Source organism: Pezoporus wallicus, unplaced genomic scaffold (genome assembly GCF_028554395.1).
Source record: "Pezoporus wallicus isolate ANWC-B61680 ecotype Strahan unplaced genomic scaffold, APGP_CSIRO_Pwel_v1 contig_4816, whole genome shotgun sequence".
Lineage (NCBI taxonomy): Eukaryota > Metazoa > Chordata > Aves > Psittaciformes > Psittacidae > Pezoporus > Pezoporus wallicus.
The window spans coordinates 219,865-242,968 of record NW_026640990.1 but is presented as its reverse complement, the minus strand read 5'-3'; the positions used below and the strand labels follow the sequence as shown (position 1 = coordinate 242,968).

The 23,104-nt window shown below is 37.7% G+C and overlaps 1 protein-coding gene across 2 annotated transcripts in view; it reads right to left on the bottom strand.

Moving 5' to 3' along the window:
- NRG3 (neuregulin 3) overlaps positions 1-23,104 on the bottom strand; it is a 409,865-nt gene that overhangs the window by 245,507 nt on the left and 141,254 nt on the right. For both annotated transcript variants that reach the window (XM_057421543.1, XM_057421544.1), the window contains exon 2: positions 2,301-2,430. In XM_057421543.1, the coding sequence (XP_057277526.1) occupies positions 2,301-2,430 (130 nt within the window). The remainder of the gene's footprint in view (positions 1-2,300; positions 2,431-23,104) is intronic.

Below are 23,104 nucleotides of genomic sequence, written 5' to 3'. Positions count from 1 at the left end.
TCTAAGTTTTCATAATTCTGTATTCAAATGACTCTTTTAATTGCAATGGGAATTCCATAACCCTTCCCTTCTCAAGGAAAGTTACCTTTTTTTTTTTTCCTCTAGTTAGAGGACAAAAACAGTACAGCAATACTGTATTTTCCTATATATGTATATTCTAGCTGCTATTTCAGAGCATGGTTCTAGGCTACAGACAGATAGAAAAACACCTGCATCTGACTCACTACAGCACCAGCCCTGACAAAGAGACATACAGGCTGTTAACAAGGTAGGGATAAAGAATTTGAAGGTCAAATCAAAATGTGTCTCTTTGTTCACGACATACACATCAGTATCATAAAAGCAATTCTGAACAAGCTGCTGCTTGCTGCGTTGAAGGTCCTTACAGAATTAAACAAAGCATTATAACTAGTTTAATCACCTTTTAAATTTTAAAATTCATCTTCTCTTGCTATATGAATTTTTATTGCCTTATACATGTCTTTTCGCACTGCGCTCTTCAAAGTAACCCTGAAATAAGCAGATGTTTAATTCCCATAGAACATGTCAATGCCTAAAACTTGTACAAGCAATGCAAATCTTTTACACATGGGAGCTAGCAGTATTCACAAATGATACCCTATTTCCCTGTGGAAGAATAACACAAAAGAACCTATGAAAAAAATTTCTCTGTGCTGGAAAAAATGAAAACTCAACACTGGTTTGTTTAGTTAAGGGGAAAAGCTTCAAACCGTTAGCCAGACTGAAGCATCAGAATCACAGCAAATAAGAATTTGACAAAGGCAGACAACAGGAAAGATCTTGACAGTAGCAAAACCAAACAACCAACCAAAGACAGCTCTATTATGAGATACACTCCTGCATATATTTAAAAATTCAATCCATACAGTTTACTAAAGTGGTGTGTTCAAATAAATTAGCTATTAAATTCATGAGTGTAAGTAAAACTTACCATATATATCAAATTATCCCTGCTATTAGTTTGTATCATTTTGTTCAGTTTTAATATTCTGACAATGAAAAATGCTTAAATGAGTGATTTAATTCCTTTGTTAACAGCTCATGAGACTTCTAAAACTTAAAATCACACACCTACTTTGAGAAAAAAAATACCTGTAACATTTTATGATGGAAGTTAAAAAAGTAATAATTTTTTCCATGACTAATGACTCAGTTTAATAAAGATGCCACATGAAAACATAAAATAGAGAAGAAATGAATGGTCACGGAAGCATGACCATTCTGAATGAGAAAAAAAATTACCAGCATAGCCTTAAAAATAAAAATCTCAGGAATATTCTGTTGCTGATAAGCAGGCTTTCAATCTTTAAACCCATAAATTTCTACTTTCAAACAAAGCACATAAAATGTTGTAACTTTTTTCCTACTTTCAGTGGGATTTAGCAGCTTAAGTCCCAAATCATTCAAGAAAGTTTAGAGTGCCTTATGTTGTTTTTTTTAATTATTATTTATATTAGAGATACCTACATATTTAGATGCTCAGTTGAGAATTTGGGCATATAAGCATCTTAGGCACACCTTCTATATGCCAAATACAGTATCCTGGGAGTAAATTAAAACATCACAACTACAGGTTTTCATTTTGGACTGCTTCTATTTAAGATTGTTTGAATTGCACAGACATTTTTTCATTCTTGTTGTTAGGAAGATGTTACAGTATTCCATCTGTATATACTCCCTTTTACTGGCCACTACATCTAGCATAATTATATGTAATGATATGGTTTTCTAACATTCCTTTAAATATGTTCAAGATGTTCACAGACATTAATGGAAGTTCAGGAGCATAACTGTTCAGCACCTGTGTAGCAGGTTCAGATGCCTATTACAGTCTTCTTTATCTTTCAGTTATTAGAACTTAGGAAATCCTAATTCTTAAAATTACTAACTGAACAACTCCTCTCTTAATTAAAGGTGCATACAGCTATTGTCAAAGCTCTTCTTTGAGTACCCAAAATAAAGGGACACTTCTGGTATGTAGAGGAATATAAGATTTAAAAATGTATAAACCAAAACATTAATCCTTACTTGTTTGCATGATTAGAAAACAGAATACTGAAGATTTTTCTTATCTATAAAAGTAACCAAAATGTGGCCTTTTGTATTTTCATATTTCCATTTAGAATTATTACATACTAGTAACAAACCCCATCAACTGTGAGGGACAGAAGCAAATTCGAAGCAAAGCCCATTGCTTTGTAACATTCTAAGTCTGAACTTTTTATGCTGTCTCACTTGGACAGAAGACTTGTTTTGCAACTTCTTCTCGAAGGACTTACCGGCAGTGTTTATGTGATCCTGTTAGGGTTTCAATCACAAAGCATTCCCCTTCATTGAGACAATACGCAAGATCCTTGTCTTTGCATGGCTTAAAGTGCTCAGATCGCTCAGTGGAATACGTTGTAGTATCTGCGGAGAGAACAGAAAAAAAAGAAATGCTGTAAGAATAAATCTTGGATCTTCTTAAAGTGTATGTTAAATAAATTAGATCAAATCAGCTTCAGTACAACAATTAATCAAGACAGACTAAATAACAGAAAACAGAAGAACAGTGCAAACTTCAGTGTGACTGCGTATCATATGCAACTGAGTTCCTATAAGATTCACAAAGGGAATCTTATATTTGGAAATATTCTAGACTGCAGCAGTTGAGTATAATTTCAACTACTTCCAAAGTATACCTTCCAAAATGTAAACATGTCTATTTTGTATTCTTTAACTGGAAAAAATAATTTCATATTAATACACTGAAATATAGTTTTATACAAAATACACATTTTTTTCATTAAAAAAACTGAGCAAAAGTAGTTAACATAGTAACAATCTAAGAAAACCCTGGACCATGAACTCTGGAGCAATGAAACTAAAAATAAAGCAAAAAGCCTAAGAACAATGCTAATTTGAACTACTAGACACAAAACCTCCCAGAACACAAGCAATGCAACCTAGATTGTGTAATTTCAGGTACACCACCTGAACACACCCTCATCACAGTTCAAAAAACCGATTACAGCTTTGACTGTTGGCTGTAACTTTGGAATAAGTAGATAGATACCAAGATTTGGAATAGGCTGACAGTATGTTGGGGTGAGCTATAATTCCTGGCTTCTAATAGATCTCTTTAACCTTTTGAATCCAACTGCACTCACAATTACAGTGAAATTTTCAGAGGAAGATATTTGACGGAAAGATATTTTAATTTTATTCCCGAAGACAAGGATTTTTCTATTGAAGTGTAATTTTCAAAGTAGACAACAATTTCCACAGAGCCATGGTTTGATCTTCATATACAATCTTAATTCTCAAAGTTTAAATTCCTACTCATTCTGAAGGGATAAGGGCCAGGATCCGACACACTAATATATATTAAAATTGTAAGACAACATTTCATTATATATCATACAATCACAAATTATTGTGTTACCTTCTCCCAAAAGAATGAAGCTGTGCTCGATGCACACAGAACTTTGCAAAAAACACATTAGCTTGCTTTTTGCTCATAACTTGATACAAAGTAAGTATCTGCCAATGTAATACGGAAGCTGAAAACCAAAACACTGCAGCACAAAACACCTGTAAATACAGTTCTGTGAGAAAATTCAGGTAATTCCAAAAATCTTTCAAGGTAACTTTTTTCACTTTTTTCATTCTTTGTGTATTTTAACTGTTAACTAGACTAAATGAAGGAAGATGAATAAAATGCATCTGAAAAGAGTAAGACAACCCACATCCTAATCTTTGTATACAACACTTTTTTTTGTTCCCCAGAGAGAAAATATTGTAGTTCAAGGTTTTCAGTGGAAAGAAAAGAATTCCTGGGAATAAACTCCAACAAGTCTCCCTTAAAATGCCTTTCGAGTTTCGTAATGAGAGGCCCTGCCATTTTCACTGACAGCAGCACTTACACAAAAAGGTACAGGTTATATAAAAACTACTAGGTTTTTAATGACTGCAAGCAAAAGTAAAATGTGTTAAATTGAATTCTGGAAACAATACAAAATGTTTGTAAATGCAAACAGTGACTAGCACATCACTGCTGACATTTCAAGAATGATCAGATTTTATGCAACAGAAGTATCTTTAGGTAGAAAAAAGGCAGATCAATTTTATATAGAAGCATTTAAATGGCCATTTAGAATTTTATTAGGAAAAAAAACCCCACAACATTTCTATCCCCTTTAAATATGAAAAACTGAAGATAATGTTATATAAAAGCACTTGTGATAATTACACAAGGTAAGTAAAATTGTTTGATGAGTAGCAACTCAACTTGATACGGCTTTAGAGAACAGAACACTTACATTTGTCAGCCTGCTCTGAAGAAACAATCTGTGCAAATACTTTTATGAAGGCAGTTGCATTACAGACCAAAGTAATCTGAGATATCCCCAAAGGAGAACAGCAAAACCAAGGAGAGACACAGTATCAAAAAGCCTGTCTTTGAGGTAATGACATACTAAACTCACAGTGTTTGAAGTGCATGATATTCTTGCAATAATTAACTCAAAAATACCTTGTAAAGGTCAGCATTTTACAGTTTTAGATTAAATACATTTTTCAGAGGTTTTGTTCCATTTTATCTTGTCTAATCAAGTCTGCCGCAGAAACTTTTGCCAATTCAGCAGTGTCAGAACAGACATGACATTTTATACTGGCAAAAGTGCCACTAAAGATACAGCTACAGCATAACTTAATTTGAGCAATAACTGAAATTACACAAGTGATGGAACTTCTCTGCTGATATAAATTGTTAACGAACCATGATCAGCCATTGCAGGAAGTCAGCCTTCCAAATGAAGCACAACAGTTGTAGGTAACAATGCTGACAGCTTCTTATGACAGCCTTGGAAAGAACACAATACATTGAAAAGTACACAATAATTTGTATTTTTTTTTTTATTTTTAAATAAATATTGTCTCATTAAAAGTCAGTTTTCAATTATAGCCTTCCTGTCTTGAAAGTATTTGTGTTGATGCACATGGAAACCTCTGTCTATACACAGCTGACCTCTGATCTGCAAAGATCAGATGCCTTAGCTACAAAGGTCGTTCACTAACATTCGAAATCTCAACAGCTGTGTTACTAATTGATACCTTAGATATCCCTAGAGCTGTTTGGTATATTTTTGCTGGATATACACACATACAGAATATGTGAATTTTCTGAAAGGTAACAATCCTGCTTTTACTTCATGCTGTACTCATGATGAAACAAACTGTTACAGCTTCATTAAATACTGGGGGAGGAAAAAAACAACAAAACCAAACAACCAAATCATACCAAAAAACCATCACACCAAACAAACAAGTAAGACCTTTTTCTAAGCGGGGCTATAGAAAGAACAAAACAACAGAAAACACTTTAGACACTATGTAATTTTCCTGATTCTTTTTCTAAGAAATAAGAAAACTTATTGTCTTATTTTCATCCCTTCCTCCCCCGAGTTTTTGGAGTTGTTTTGGTAGGGTTTTTTTTAACTCCTAACCAAATATTGAATTGACTTTGATTTTTGAGCGACCTGCTCTAGTGGAAGGTGTCCCTGCCCATGGCAAGGGAGCTGGAACTAGATGATCTTTCAAGTCCCTTCCAACCCAAACCGTTCTACAATTCTACAACTTCTTTTTGTGAAATCATCTTTTATACCTTCACAAACCTGATAAGTACCCATTATTCATTCTACTGTGAAGTTTGATTTTATTTTTTTTAAATAAGTAATATAACCTAGGCATTCACAAAATAGTAGAGCCCCTTAATTTATTTCTAGTCTTTGAGCACAGGTAACAAATCCAAACATTTATGGGAAGCTTATGTTAAGAATTCAGATGTCCTTGAATTCAGTCCATAAACAGCAATAATCCATATTCCCATAATGACTCCTTTTTTCATGTTTGTATTTTTTTTTCTTTTAACTGCAAAGTGCCAAGGTGTTTCATGACAAAGCAGCAGGTGCTATTGATTTCTGCTGGAATCTTACCAGCTAAATAGGAATAAAGAATTTCTAGGCACTTTTGCTCTATTTTTCTTACCTCACTTTATCAGTAAAGCTTAAAACTCCAAAAATGAATATTCCACTGCCAAGTCTGATATTACTGTTTAATCAAATAAACAGGAATTCAGAACACATTTCAAAGGCTTCAAGATTTTGTATTCAGAAGCATAGAATCAGATAAAAAAACAAACAAAAAAAAAAAACAAAAAACATTGTTTGGGAATATTGAAAAAAAAAAAATGAGTAGGAAGTTTTCAGATATTATTTTAGTTTCTTAGGGTCTAAAGCCTGATCTAAAGAAGAGTTAGTGACTTTGTATTCTTGTCTCATTACTCCATTTCATCATGTTTATATCAGCACAGGATGGCTCGTTATAGCTAATTTATTGAGTGATCTTCAAGGCATGATAAGGATACTATAAATACTATCTTACTTCAAGGCTACCAGATTCATTGCTTCCAGTACTATTCTCTGATATTAATAAACCTGTAATTTCAAAGGACAAATGCAGGGAGAAAGATAATGGAAGATTCAAAATATCCTGAGAAACATCCACATTTTCGGCAGCTGTTTTTTCAGACACTACAGCATCAGCAACCATTCCCACCCATCACATCCGTCTCACAGCATTCTGATTTTAGAAACCTGAAATAAAATTATATTCATCATCCATGTGCTTCATTGGAAACATTTTTGTACAGACAGACAGCCTTAACTGCTATGGGGAGAGCAAAAAAAAATTATACTTAGGGAACAAGAGACAAAAAGACCCTGCTTTTCTGAAGTCAGTAGTGGTGGGGCATCCAAATTTTGTAGCTCCATAGTAACATAGAAACATAGATTCATAGAATAGTTAGGGTTGGAAAGGACCTTAAGATCATCTAGTTCCAACCCCCCTGCCAGGGCAGGAACACCTCACACTAAACCATGCCACCCAAGTCTCTGTACAACCTGGCCTTGAACACTGCCAGGGATGGAGAACTCACAACTTCCGTGGGCAACCCATTCCAATGCCTCACCACGCTTACAGTAAAGAACTTCTTCCTTATATACAACCTAAACTTCCCCTGTTTAAGTTTTAACCCGTTACTCCTTGTCCTGTCACTACAGTCCCTAATGAAGAGTCCCTCCTCAGCATCCTTCTAGGCCCCCTTCAGATACTGGAAGGCTGCTATGAGGTCTCTACGCAGCCTTCTCTTCTCCAGGCTGAACAACCCCAACTTTCTCAGCCTGTCTTCATACGGGAGGTGCTCCAGTCCCCTCATCATCCCATCATCCTTGTGGCCCTCCTCTGCACTTGTTCCAACAGTTCCATGTCCTTTTTATGTTGAGGACACCAGAACTGCACACAATACTCCAGGTGAGGTCTCACGAGAGCAGACTAGAGGGGCAGGAATCACCTTCTTCGACCTGCTGGTCACACTCCTTTTGATGCAGCTCAGGACACGGTTGGCTTTCTGGGCTGCGAGCCCACACTGCTGCCTCGTGTTCGTTTTCTCATCGACCAACACCCCCAAGTCCTTCTCCACAGGGCTGCTCTCAATCTCTTCTCTGCCCAACCTGTAGCTGCGCCTAGGATTGTTCCGACCCAGGTGTAGGACCTTGCACTTGGCATGGTTAAACTTCATAAGGTTGGCATCAGCCCACCTCACATGCGTGTCAAGGTCCCTCTGGATGGCATTCCTTCCCTTCAGCGTATCAACCGAACCACACAGCTTGGTGTCATCAGCAAACTTGCTGAGAGTACACTCAATTCCACTGTCCATGTCAGCAACAAAGATGTTAAACGAGACCAGTCTCAACACCAATCCCTGAGGGACACCACTCGTTACTGGTCTCCAGCTGGACACTGAGACATTGACCACAACTCTTTGCGCATGGCCATCCAGCCAGTTCTTTATCCACCAAGTGGGCCACCTATCAAATTGATGTCTCTCCAATTTAGAGACAAGGATGTCGTGTGGGACAGTGTCAAACACTTTACACAAGTCCAGGTAGAAGACGTCAACCGCTCTACCCCTGTCCATCAGTTCTGTAGCCCCATCATAGAAGGCCACCAAATTGGTCAGGCAGGATTTCCCCTTAGTGAAGCCATGCTGGCTGTCACCAAGCACCTTTTTGATTTTCATGTGCCTTAGCATGCCTTCCAGGAGAATCTGCTCCAAGATTTTGCCAGGCACAGAGGTGAGACTGACTGGTCTGTAGTTCCCCAGGTCATCCATTTTCCCCTTCTTGAAAATGGGGGTTATATTTCCCTTTTTCCAGTCATCGGGAACCTGACTGCCGTGATTTTTCAAATATGGTGGACAGTGGCTTAGCAACTTCATTCGTCAGCTCCTTCAGGACCCGAGGATGGATTTCATCAGGTCCCATGGACTTGTGTACGTTCAGGTTTTTATATATTTGTTCAGGTAACATATACTGATTAACATACCTAAGTCAACTACATAGTACATTACACCAAGGAGGAATATTTAAGACATCACATTTGGCTTAGTACTAGAGCTTACACACTGAAAGACTTTTTAAGAGTACACATATTTTGACTACCGTTGGATATTACTGGCTTTTTAGACTGTTTCAACATGCAAATTAGCCTTTCTTTTATCTTGTTACTAATAACTGATAATTTCTCTGAGAACCACTGATTTACTGGGTCACCAAAAATGTGAAATGCTTACTTTAAATCACTGATCCCATTTTGAAATTCACCACAAAAAAAAAAAAAAGAAAAAAGAAAAAAACTTGGACTTCCTTCAACAATGCAATTCCAGTTACCAAAAAAACTCCTCCTCAAAAACCCCAAACATTTCTTACAGCACATTCCTTATACAATAGAATGTAATATCACTATTGTATTCTATAAAGAAGGTAACATGAAAGGTCATTTAATAGCATACAAAGAATTAAATTTTATGTTCAGTCATATCAATGGCAAAATATTTATTATGACTCAGTATAACCAGGGTTCCTTGCAGTTCTTAATAGGACCATGTGCTGCTTCTCTTCTGGTATTTTAGAATATTGTGGTAGTCCTACCAGAAAGGGTCTTGCAAAAAACGCAGATTACACACAGAATAGTTTGTATATTACTTTGTTTACTCACAATACCCTGAATCTTAAAAAAACATATAATCTAAAATTTTTATTCCTGTGCTTTTAGAAGCAAATGAAAGGTGCGTAGGGGGAGAAGGTAACAAGCCCTAATATGATATCCATTAAGAAAGAAAGAGTGGAAAACTTGAATATTACTTGCAAGTGTTTATTATGATTTAGCCTTAGATGATGGTAACTATTTCTTAAGTCATAAATATTTGTAAAATATGCATTCTAGACATACTTTAAATCCAAAACAGTGATCTTCCTTTGTCAGTACTAACTGAACACTAGTTGGCATTAGCTATGCGATACTCCTGGGATAATTGAATTTTTAAATTCTAGTAATAAATGTCAGTGAAAAACTTAAAGATATCAAGAAATTAAAACATTATTAAAAAAATAGTAACAGGGTATTCGTTCTAAACTTACCTGAACTGTTTGACATGCGTTTATCTATGATTAAACCCCAAAATCTTACTGAAAATATGAAATATATTTTATTGCATTTATAGAGAGAGTTTTGAAATAACTAGCAATCAAGTTCTGAATGCTGATTATTCAAGCAGCTACCCCTTAGCCATTCTGTGTCACACAAACTTTTACTTAATCCAATAACCTTTAAAGGCTTTGTTTGCATTGTGATATAAAGCAAAATTGTGCTATAGATACAGGAATACATGGAGCTTTTCTATTTATTCAGCTTTAAATGAACAAATCAGTATAGTTCAGCATCAAACTGCTAAAGCAGCAGAGGCATCAAAACATCCTCATTCACACTAGCTGTCTTCCCAGGCAGATTGTGGGGGTAGCTGAAATTGTTACCAGTGAGATACCGTCCGCACGTTTTTCCTTTGTACTTATTTCAGAGGATTATGTAAGAAAGCTAATGTGGTATTAACTCAAGTACGTTTCTATGAAACATTTCTCTATGGGTACAACCAGCCACATCCTTGAACAGACTGGTTTTCTATCCTATCACCAGAAGACAGCATCACATCAACAACTGCATAGAAACAACAGCTCAAGGTCCAGGAACATACAATAAATAAAAGAGACAGTCATCTCTCAAAAAAAATCAGCACACATTCCCTTGTCAGTGTGTGCTGAAATTAGATCTTAAAGTCTTATCCTTTTCCAGAAGTAAATGTTGTTCACGTTTCCTAGATGCTTTTATCAGTTTGAAATTATAGTATACAAGTACTAAACCATGTCTTGAACAATATATTAAAAGATTTTCAAGCTACTAGTGCATTACTAGCAAAATATCATGTGCTATTAGAGAACTGCTTGCTTGTTGCAAAACTCTTACACATTAAAATACATATTTGCTTTCAAGACTTAATCAACAAACCAAGCAACCACTATTTCTAAAAACAGTGTACAAAAAGAAGTCCACCTGATGATATCGTGCAACTGGAACTCAAAGGCAGAAAAGCCAATAAAGCTAGCACTTCAGAATGTACTATCTGATCATGTAAGAACTTAAATACTGAATCCTGAATACCAATTAAATTAAGACATACATATGCAGAACTGCACATCAGAGGCTGCATTCTCTTGTACAGCTGTAACTGAAATCAGTGAAAGCCGAAAAACTGGGAGATAACTCAGGAGAGAGCCCCATGAGAACAAAAGGCCAGGGTTTTTCAGAAGTTCAATGTCTAGGAGCCAAAGAAACAGGAATAACTAAAACTCTAAAAGGTTTTAGCATTCAATGTGAAGAGTTATTTTGAAAATTGAGTCATGACAGTTCTGATGGGCACTCTAGGTGCAGAGTGCTTTTGCCAATCAGACATGTATTCAGTGTGCTTTAGCAGAACTTCTCATTAATTGATACAAAAGAAACTCATAGAGGAATTCAGCGAAAAAGCAGCATACTCAAGATTGTGCCAAAAGTGCATCCACCATCATCAGCTAGCTTCTCTCTCCTTTTACCCCTAGCAGTCCCTTCCACAGCATACTCCCATCATTGCAGTCACCCAAGGCCCTTGAGGGTGGATGGCACCACTGCACCAAGAGGAGACACTCTTTCTGGCAATGTGGAAATAGTTCTAGGAAATACTCTCCAACAGATGGAGAAATTGAAATACAGTTAAATTAAGTGATTTTGCAACACAAAAGAAAAGCAGTAAAAAAAAAAAAAAAAAAAGAAGAGGGAGAAAAACAGAAAAAAGAACCACAAAAAAAAAAAAAACACAAAAAACACAACCCAGAACAATTCTGCATACCTTAGAAGATGCTAAAAGAAATCAAGCATAACACGGTACATCTGTGATGTCTACAACCACCAGCAGTTTGCAATGAAAAAAACAAAAAATCATACAAAACCAAGTGGATCCAAAAAAGAGAATGCCTCAGGAAGTCTGTAATGAAACATGTCTGGCTACTAAAGAAAATGTTAATTTGGAGAAATGATTAATCAATATTTATCAAGAATAGTAATAAAGTTGCCTTAAATCAAAATAATTTTCCTTAATTTTTCATGTTCAGCTTCAAGTGATCTCATGAGCATTCTAATCTCATTGCCTAGGGAGGACTGTTGCTTTAACTGGATTTGGTTTGAGTTCCTTTTATATAAGATAAAGTGAAGAGTTTCAGAACTTCGCACTTTAAAATCTGATGTATTTGGAACCAAAAGGAAATATAAGAGGAAATAGAGAATAAGGAAATAATGTTGATCCACAGGTCATGGAGAAAGGGCTAGTTCGCACCTCCTGCAAAGCTTTGTATAATCTTTCAAAAGTCCTGGTGATCACGGCATGTGCCTGAACACTAAAGAATGTAACTGTCATACTTGACTAGAAGAAGGACCCCAAAGAGGGTCCAGGACAATATAGACCCATTAGTTTTACTTCAGTCCCTGGGAAAGTAATGGAGCCAGATGGAGAACTATTACAAACCAAAACATGATGCAGGTGATCAGGAAAATTGAGCCTTATAACCTGATTCCCTTCTACAACAAAGGTATGCTGGGGAGCAGCCTTGCTGAAAGGCACCTGGGGGTCCTCGTGGACAACAAGCTGAAGTCAGTGGTGTACTGCTGCAGCAACAAAGGCAAATCAGATCCTGGGCTGCATCCTCAGGGACATTAGTAGAGGAGATAGAGGCATTAACATCCACTCTTCTCTGTGCTTGGCAGGCTCCACTTGGAATACTGTGGCCAGTTCTTCTCCCCACAATTCAAAAATTACATGGACAGGCTAGAGAGCATCCGAAGTAGGGCTGTGAAGGTGATGAAAGGGCTGCAGAACCCACTTTATGGGGAAGGACTGAAGGAGCTGCGTCTTTCCTCCCTGGAGAAGAGAAAACTAGCTTGGAGCTCATCAGTTTTCCAGTACTTAAAGCACAGCTACAAAGATGATGGAGGCTCTCTTTTCACGAGGTGCCACAAAGAGAACACAAGGGCCAGCGGGTAAATGGGGCAGTAGAATAGGTTTCATCTTGGTATAGAAAAGGAATTTTTTAGTTAAAAATAAAAACATCAATCACCAGAACAATCTCCCCAGAGATGTGGTTGAAGTCCTCAGCAGTAGAGGTTTTCAAGACACAACTGGACAGGCTGCTAGATTATCTCACTAAGGCTCATATTTCCATGAAAGGTTGAATGACCTTTTGAGGTCCCTTTCAGCCTAGGCTGTTCTAAACTTCTATGATTATAGTTCTCAATCATTTACAATTCAAAGTTGCACAGGAGGTACCCAGTACTGTTTTCAACATTTAATAAATAACTTCTTATAGTCACTGACAAAGTACTGTACGCTAAAAATCGGATACCTAATGAAACAAAAGGATTATTACTAGCAACAAAGGGAAATCCTTCACATTGCAATGTAAAAATATTATCAAAGAAGCTATGAGTAGTTCATTTGGCTAAAGAGTGATGCCCTTTCTCAAAGGAACTGAAATAGGATAAATAATCTCTTGCATGCAAATGAAGGAAATAAGAAATGCAATTTTAACCCTAAGCTTGTATACAGTTCCAAGGCATGCAATCTAAAACTTATTTGTTGTAACATTTATCATTTTGACGTTCTTGTTGTGTGGACATGCAAAGTCAGACTATGGAACATTAACATCACCCTCAGCATTTCCTTTCATCAAGAAACCAATATATCCTACATGATATATATTTTTTTAATCTAATTTTCTCATCTTAAGTCTTTTAATTCAGTCCTCCAGAATAGAAAAAAAGCTATACATATAAATTATGTATAGCTTTATATTTAAATCCATAGTGCTTCAACACAGCAAAGTGTCAGTGAACTGTTGTAAGGAAGCCAGATAATGAGGTCTTCCTGTGTGCTACTACAACTTCAGAAATTAGACTTCAATCAACAAACCTGGGTTAGGTTCGAGTTTGACTAGAAATGTCAAGAATGTCATATATAATATCACAACATCTATATGATTAGTTTGCAATATTTCACAGGTTAATATAAACAATCTTTTTGCATTTCATAAATTCTTGCCCTTTGACACACGTTCAAATGGGGTTTAGTTGCATTCCCTCTGGTCTTGGATTTAACACAACAGAATAATTAATTCAATATCTGTGATTCAAATCTAAGTCACTGCCTAATAACTGAGATGGATTTTTCAGCTAAACTGACTGCACTTGAGACTATTGTGTTGATACAAAAGAAGTTTAAAATTGTTGAAACTTCTTGGCTTGGCTTTTTACTATTAGAAAACACACAGGCTTAGTGCAATAAAATCAAGTCTTGCTAACTACAAACAAAGGGGAAGAGATAACATGGAGTATGTAACTATAACAACAGATGTTTTTGTAGAGACACAGTACAATGCATTCTAAAATCTCTCTTGGGATCACAGCCACTATGAACAATATTCAGTCAGGGTTCCTGTTGTTCATTTCAGTTTCCACAAGCCACAGCACTCTGTAAAGTTGCGTTCGGAAGTATGCTGTCTACATCCAGTGGGCTCTATAATCCAAGTTTTATAGTCTGTTAGCATACTTACCAAGTTAGCATAGGTCTTGTATCTTATCAACTCAGTGCTTGATTAGAAAATTTTATGAGATGCAATTACTAGTTAAAATATGCATTTCCCATTGCAGTGTGCTTAGTTAATTTTAATGTTATATTAAAAGTTAATATATATTTTCTTTCTAGATTGCAGGTAGTTTATAGCATGGTTAACTGGCAGGCAAGAAAAAGATGTGCACAGCTCTTTTATATAATGCTACTGAGAAGATTATAAAGTATCAGAAAGTCAATACAAAAGCTAGCTACCAAAAGGAGGTCTAACTCTTTTGTCTACCATATTTAGCAATCTCTGTGAGAGCCGTATCTTGCCACAGTCATTAAGACAGGAAGTTTAATTCAATCATTCAACAGTGAGAAGCTAGTAAACGAGTAAGTTATCATTATCACCCTTCTCTACATCTTTCAAGTTCTACTAGCTCCTTGTGAGACCTAAGGACCATAAGCACACAAAGCACTGAAGCCTCAGAGTCTGCATTTATTCAGTGACTTAAAATGCTAACACACTATAATCTACTCCTTTTCTCATAATTCTTCACTCATTACATATGCAGAGATTATAACATTGTACATGCACATATAGACAAAAAAAAGCATTGACTGATACAGAGGTTTGATTACCATTAGTTGCAGAACTCACATTTCACTTCCAGGCACCCATGTTATAAAAGCATGGCACTTCAATTTGCTGGTAGCATTGCACCTCACCACCAGTTCCAGCTGCCAGAACGTTTCGAGGTTATGGTCATTTATGGGCACTGTATCTTCCATCCACAATCAATTTTGAACAACAGAAGTATTATTACAGGCAAGCATAGTACTATGCAGGAAATATACCCTCAGCATTTTACAGTATAATCTGCTTGTTCTGGTATGAAATACGTTTGGGTTTTTTTTTTGTTTTATATCAGCCTTTACAGTGCATCCTTCAACAAAGTAGTTGTGAAAGCTACGATTAAGAGCATTCCAGTAATTATTTAACTCCACTGAAGATCATGAAGAAATAATGCCCCTGAGAACCAAGAATTTTCAAGTTCTTAAAAACATTCAGGTTAATTTTCAATTCATTAACGACTAAACACATTTTGTAGGTCTGACGCATTGCCTCCCCCTTTTTATTTTTTTTCAGAAAAAAATTTATATAGATTATTTAAATTAAACCACAAGTCTAATTTCATGCACCTGATAAAGCAGCATATTTGAAGAAAATAAATAAAATAGTCATTTTTTCCCCTCCAATATTTACAGACTCAGAAAACACAAGGTCTGTAGGGTGAGCTTCCAGCAGTATAAATCCCAATACCACAGAAACCTCAACCTTCATTCTCATGTAAGTTACAAATAAAACAGCATGACAGAACAAAGTGAACACTACTTTCATGTCAAAATAGGTAAAGTCGATGCAGTCTCCCCCTTCAGTTCTTTCCATTCTGAAATTAATTGGTTTGCATAATACAGACTAAGCAAAATTGCAGCAAGCACCTTTCAGTAAAATTCTGCCTTTGCAAGAAACTAGCTCTGAAGTAGAAACCACAAGTATTCCTTAGTTTTCCTACACTCCTGAATCAAATACATGTTAAATACATCTTCCAGTGTAAGCTAGTACAGAACATGAGATCTCACATATTGAAGTTTCATTCTTGTTAGATTAATTCAGCATATAATTGAAATCAAAATTGCATCTCCTACCTTTACCCATGAGAAATCTGGGCAATATCATAAGCACTTTGTGTCTCACTGTATCAGTTTGATGGCTACAAAACAGTCAGGTTTCCATGCTAAACAAAGCAGCTTGAGGTTCAACAAATCAGCAGTGTTAGCATCTGATATAGCTAAAGTAAGTGGGTGGAGAGTAGTTGTGAGATGGCACTGACAACTTTAATTTCACTTCTGTGCAACGTAAATGTAGGCTGGGGCACAGAAATAGAATATAATTAGACATAAAAAGTAGGACTGCAGACTCTGGTTGACTGAAGATACTAGCGCAGTAAAGAACAATTAAACTAGTAGTTTAACTTACAAATTGCAGTGATAATAATGCTCATAAAACTAGAAGACAATAGCAACAGAAGTGTAGTTCTGGAAATGGAACACTGAACACCTGCGATGGTAGCCTAATTCCATTTTAGTCTCTCCATTGGAAAATGTGTTGTATTTCGTACTCTCGTGCCACCCCATTAGGGAAAAACATATGTGGAAGCAACAGCTGTGATCACCAAAATATAAGCATACCATATGAGCAATTAACAGCTGAGTAACAAAAGATAACAGAAAAAGTGCATTTCTTCTTTTGATGGCTTCTAATTCTTCTTTAATGCTAATGTATTATATACAACATATGTAGCCACAGCTAAGTGTTCTAACCTTTCAACCTGCTAACCAGAAAAATATGCATTATATTTCACAATCATCTACTATGTTAGGCTATTTTTAATTACATTTTATAACTAGTGGGAGATTTATTGTCTACTCGGAAGCTGCCCAATAGACAACTAACATATCATTGCTGCAGCTGTCTCTGAATTTGTCACGTTACAAAGCTGACTCAGACAACAATTTTGTGCCAGAAATTTTTTTGGCAGCAGTAGCAAAAATCCTAGTAATATCCCCACTGGAGAGCACAACTGCTACTCTTGGAAGAGTGAAAAAGGGCAAAGGAAAAAAAAAAAAAAAAATCAGCTGATAAATCAAATAAGCTGGTTCTAAAATGCTTCAGTAATCACTCTCACAAGTACGCAGGAGATGAACCTTAATACTAATCAATTTTACTAACAGCATCCCATTTCAAGTTTGTGGAAAGAAGTCCATAAACAAATGCTTGCTCATTACAGCATCTCTCTCCCTCCTCTTCCAATGAATGCTTTTTCACTTTCATGGTTTCCTCAGCCATGCTGGTTTTTAAATATTTCTCACATGTAGTTGCCCAGGTCACACACAGAAATACTTAAAATACCCAAGGCTTTAAATAATGGGGAAAGTGGATTCAAACAGTAGATCTTTACAGCAATATACATCACCTAGTCCATACAGGTTCAACTTTAGTGCTCTATGGGGAGACACTAGAGTCAAATGCACACCTTAACCAAGACACATTTCTTCTCAGCCATTCCCCAAAAACTGTGAAGATCATTTCCTTTACAAATCATCTGCCCTACTGCTCCACTAAGCAAATCTTACTAAGGCAAAGATTGCTTTATTTGTGCAAGTTTTGGCAAAGACAACAGGAATGGGTGTGAAATGAGAGGGTCAGGGAAAGAAGGAAGGAGGGTGGGGATCAGATACTAATGCATAATTTCTCCAAACTCATGTGACGTAGCATTTTTTAATAGTAATATAAAAAAAAAAAAAGAAAAAGAAAAAGAGGAAAGTGAGGAACAAGCTTACAAACAGAAATGAAGAAAATTCAGGACACCCATAGAAAATCTGCTCACACATGTAACAGCCTCTTCAGGAAAGAAACTTTGAGTATTACATAAAAAAAAAACACAAAACATGTCTAGAGCCTACCATTTACATAGTAGAGATGCAACCTGGATTACCTCAAGATTGCAGAAGTATAAATCAGTAAATGGTAGACTACAGTAAGTTATTAATGTATTCAGAGGATAAAGAACCGTCTGGATGGCCGCACACAAAGAGTTGTGGTTAATGTCCAGCTGGAGACCAGTAACGAGTGGGATTGAGTACACCCTCAGCAAGTTTGCAGATGACACCAAGCCGTGTGGTTCAGTTGATATGCTGGAGGGAAGGAATGCCATCCAGAGGGACCTTGACACACTTGTGAGGTGGGCTGATGCCAACCTCATGAAGTTTAACCATGCCAAGTGCAAGGTCCTACACCTGGGTCGGAGCAATCCGAGACACAGCTACAGGTTGGGCAGAGAAGAGATTCAGAGCAGCCCTGCAGAGAAGGACTTGGGGGTGCTGGCCGATAAGAAAATGAACACGAGGCAGCAGTGTGGGCTCACAGCCCATAAAGCCAACCATAACCTGGGCTGCATCAAAAGGAGCATGATCAGCAGGTTGAAGGAGGTGATCCTGCCCCTCTACTCTGCTCTTGTGAGACCTCACCTGGAGTATTGTGTGCAGTTCTGGTGTCCTCAACATAAAAAGGACATGGAACTGTTGGGACAATTCAAGAGGAGGGTCACGAGGATGATCAGGGGACTGGAGCATCTCCCGTATGAAGATTGGCTGAGAAAGTTGGAGTTGTTCAGCCTGGAGAAGAGAAGGCTGCGTGAAGACCACATAGCAGCCTTCCAGTATCTGAAGGGGGCCTAGAAGGATGCTGAGGAGGGACTCTCATTAGGGATTATAGTGACAGAACAGGGGGTAATGGGTTAAAACTTAAACAGAGGAAGTTTGGATTGGATATAAGGAAGAAGTTCTTTACTGTAAGGGTGGTGAAACATTGGAATGGCTTGCCCTGAGAAGTTATCAATGCTCTATCCCTGTCAATGTTCAAGTCCAGGTTGTACAGAGCCTTGGGTGACATTTTTTAGTGGGAGGTGTCCCTGCCCATGGCAGGGGAGATGTAACTAGATGACCTTAAGGTCCTTTCCAATCCTAACTGTTCTATGATCCTATTAAATAGCAGGTGTATATTTAGAAATCATATTTAGGAATCCCAAATTTACTCCCAGGTTTTACCCATTTATACCTATACATGAGTATCATTTCACAAATCAGTTGAAGCTTCCACTTAACTATTTATTCCCCAATTTATAGAACAGGTTAAGTGTACCACTGTTTTCTCTCTGATTAGACTTACCCCTGAAACGAATTCAGTAAGAAACCAATGTTACTAACATAACTTCTTAAGAGGGAAAAAAACCTAACCCTTCCTGGTTTGGAAGTACTCAAATTAAAACTACAATGCCGTTCATTTTTGAGTCTGGGATATTTTGAGTTATTTTGCATTCCCTCAGTATTCAGTTTCTTTTTGCCAACAGTAAATTTAGACTGAATGCGCAGACCAAATGCACGCAGAAGCAGCAGATAACATGTGATGGTTTGGACTTAATTAAAACCTGAGCAAAATCTTTGAAAATTTGTGAGTATGAGGAATCAAAGTACACACTCAGAAGTTCTCAGTCACACAGGCAAGTAAAAATCTTTGGCCTCAGTAGCAGAATTGGACTGAATTAGCCATCTTCTGCATAGAAAATAAGCTCTGTTAGTGGAAAAGTTGTTTAAACAGACTCCATGCCAGCTCCTTGAAGAACCACTGGCATGTGCAAGACACACATATCCATATTTAGGAGGCGAAGGTCAGAAATTCTTTCATTCAAGCTGATATAACTTTTGCTGCAACAGCCTCTGTATTCCACTCCAAATTGAAGTAAACTAGAACAAGCTAGAACAGATTTCAGACTACTTAGTTTGCAAGAGCAATGTGGCAGGCAGCTGGTGGCTCCAAAAGAAAAAATAATTAAAAAAAATACATATATAAAAAATAAAACCCAAACCAAACCCCCCCAAAAAATAAAAAAAAAAAAAACAACACACACACCAAAAAAAAAAAAAAAAAAAACAAAAGCCAACAATCTTAAGATGGTGGAATTAATGTTTCACATCCCTTTTGGTAGCTTGTATCTCTCCATTTGTAAGCTACTCTATTTTCTTTCTATTTTCTCCGGTTGAGTACATTTCATGGTTATTCAGTAGATTTATGTATTTTCTTAGACTATCGCCTCAGTAATGTCAAACATCCAAGATAATAGCTTCTGCTACATAATTCTGTTCCTACTAGATTACAAGGACTTCAAAGACAAAATGATCATTTTTAGTGTTTATTATCCAACTTTCCCACTTGCACATACACTTCGTAGTTTGTCTGAGGTAGTGTCGTACGTTTGCATGGTAAGGTTGTGGGTCGTAGTGGGTAAGGTGACAGAGTGGTTTTTGTGAAAAGCTGCTAGAAGCTTCTCACTTTCGATAGAGCCAATGCAAGATGGGTCAAGATGGACCTGCCCCTGGCCAAGGCCAAGCCCATCAGCGATGGTGGTGTTGCCGCTGGGATAACACATTTAAGAAGGGGAAAAAGTTGCTGTGCAGCAACAACTTCAGCCAGAGAGAGGAGAAAGAATATGTGAGACAAACAGACATGAAGGTAAACAAAGAAGGAGAAGAGGAGATGCTCCATGCACCAAAGCAGATTCCCTTGCAGCATGTGGAGCAGACCATGATAAGGCAGACTGTCCCCCCTGCAGCCCATGAAGGTTAATGGGGGAGAAGATCTCCGCTTGCAGCCCAGGGAGGACCCCAAGCCAGAGCAGATGGATGTGACCAAAGGAGGCTGCGACCCCGTGGGAAGCCCACACTGGAACAGGCTCCTGGCAGGATCTGTGGCCCTGTGGAGAGAGAGGCCCACAATGAAGCAGGTTTGCTGCAGGACTGGTGACCCAGCAGGGGACCCACACTGGAGCGGTCTGTTCTTGAAGGACTTCACCCATGGAAGGGACCCATGCTGGAGCAGTCTGTTCCTAAAGGACTGCACCCACGGAAGAGACCCACGCTGGAGCAGTCTGTTCCTGAAGGGCTGCACTCATGGAAGGGACCTGCACTGGAGCAGTCTGTTCCTGAAAGCCTGAGCCCACAGAAGGGACCCATGCTGGTGCAGTCTGTTCCTTAAGGACTGCACCCATGGAAGAGACCCATGCTGGAGCAGTTCATGAAGAACTGCAGCCTGTGGAAAGGACTCCTGTTGGCGAAGTTGGTGAAGAACTTCCTCCCATGGGAGAGACCTCATGCTGGAGCAGGGAAAGAGTGTGAGAAGTCCTCCCCCAAATAAGGAGCAGCAGAGACAAGGTGTGATGAACTGACCACAACCCTCATTCCCCATCTCCCATCCCCTTACACCTCTGTGGAGGAGAAGAAATTGGGAGTAAAGTTGAGCCAAGGAAGAAGTGAGGGATCATAGGAAGGTGATTTTTAAGATTTGGTTTTATTTTTCATTATCCTACTCTGATTTGATTGGTAATAAATTAAATTAATTTCCCCAAATTGATTTTGTCTTGCCTGTGACCATAACTGCTGAGTGATCTCCCTGTCCTTAACTCATGAGCCTTTCGTTATATTTTCTGTCCCCTGTCCAGCTGAGGAGGAGAGTGACAGAGTGGCTTTGGTGGGCACCTGGTGTCAAGGCAGGGTCAACCCACCACAGGTGGCAACTTGATAGCAAAGCAAGACATATTGTACAGCAGTATCTGCAAATCCTGTCAATGCAGATGAGCTCTAGGAATTCAGTATAAAAAACAAAAGGAGAAGTACACCCTGCATTCAGTTTATCATACAGTTAGTAGGCTTATGTATGAGTGCACACGAGATATGGACATTATTGAAAATCTCTGCACATTTATCTCAAAGTTCAAATCTGATGGAAGTGACTTTTGAATACCAAGACCTAAAATCACATCTCAGCTATTTTAAAATGAAAACCTTGCAAAATCACCAAAAGCCAGTATGAAAAAAAAGTATTCCAATATCCTCTACAGCTGGACAAAGCCTCAGCAGGTACTAGAAAGGCCAACCAATCTGTCTGTCCATGTTCCATATACCACGGCTACTTTACATCAATATCAGAGTATTGCTTACATTTGGGATGTTACAAGAGATATTTTTAAAATCTTTGCATTCATAATTAACTTAACATAGCAAACCTGTATTGCTAGTAATTGTTTTGAAAACAAATTAATCACTGATGCTGTTTTTTTCCACCCAACACAACTGACATGCATCATGAGACTGCGGTCTTCAAAATCTCACTTCTTACAACACTTTTCAGTTCAGAACCTGCAGTGTCCTTCTGCATGCAGCAATGTGATGTATCAGTGTTTGGCATTTTTCCTAGGCTCACACTTCACCACAACATTATCAAGCAGATGAAAAATTTCTGAGGAGAACAACCAACCAGGAAAACAGCTGACAGCTTATACATTTATAGAATTTTGGCTGAATTCAGCCTTCTAACAGCTGCAGCCACGTTCATGACATTTTGACAAAATCTGAGCTTCAGTGCTACAAAGATTTGCTTCTGTGTGCAAGTTTTTGCTGCCCTATTTTAGAACTCAGAAAGGACTCATCACTTCACATGTCTCTCTCTCAGGGTGAAGCTTAATTTTTAATGAATCGTAATTAAGAACTGAATCACCACCCTCTGTCCACCCCTGCATGGCTTACAACTCCAGCAATCATCTCTTCACTACTCCCTCCCTCTTTAGCACTGGAGGCATAACGTACATAGCATAGGACCCTCCCATCTCTTCACAGACTTAGACTGATGAATATACAGGGATCAAATCAGGAAGCAATTCAGATTATGGCATTACTTCAAAAGGTGTGTACTTTGAACATTCCTTGAAATGCCAGCAGAAATCTGAAGATCAGTAATTTTATCAGTTTTTAAATTTGGGACACACTTTACATAGTGAGCTTTCAAGGCTGAGGCTTAGAATTCTGAGCAAAATCCAGGACAGAATCCACCCTAAAACCAAGAACAGTTAGAAGTCTCACATTGTAGATGTTAATATTCTCCATATTGCTGTGCGATGTATTTGATATTATTTGTCTAGCACCAGATCTATGCAGTGTACCGCACAAAATTTGTTGCTTCAGTGTTAATAAAAAAATACAACACTGTGTAGAGGTTCACAAACTACAAAGGACTACTTAAGTAGCCTCCCCCTCTCATTATTATTCAAGTTGTCCTTACAGACCGACTTTAAAATAAAGGATTTATAACTGAATAATTACATATGCAGTCAATTCAAACGTCTAAGCTTTTAGGACCATATTCATAATTCTGACATATCAATTAGAAAAAAAATAACCAAACCACCATCCTTACTTTTTCCTTCAGAGCCACAAAACAATTTACAATCTTCTCCCTCTCCTTAGTCTTCATTTTCACTGCTTCTATGATGCTTTTGTCTGGGCTTGTTTACAGACATATGTGCACTTCCCAATTAATTCTGAACTGGAGGTGTCTTA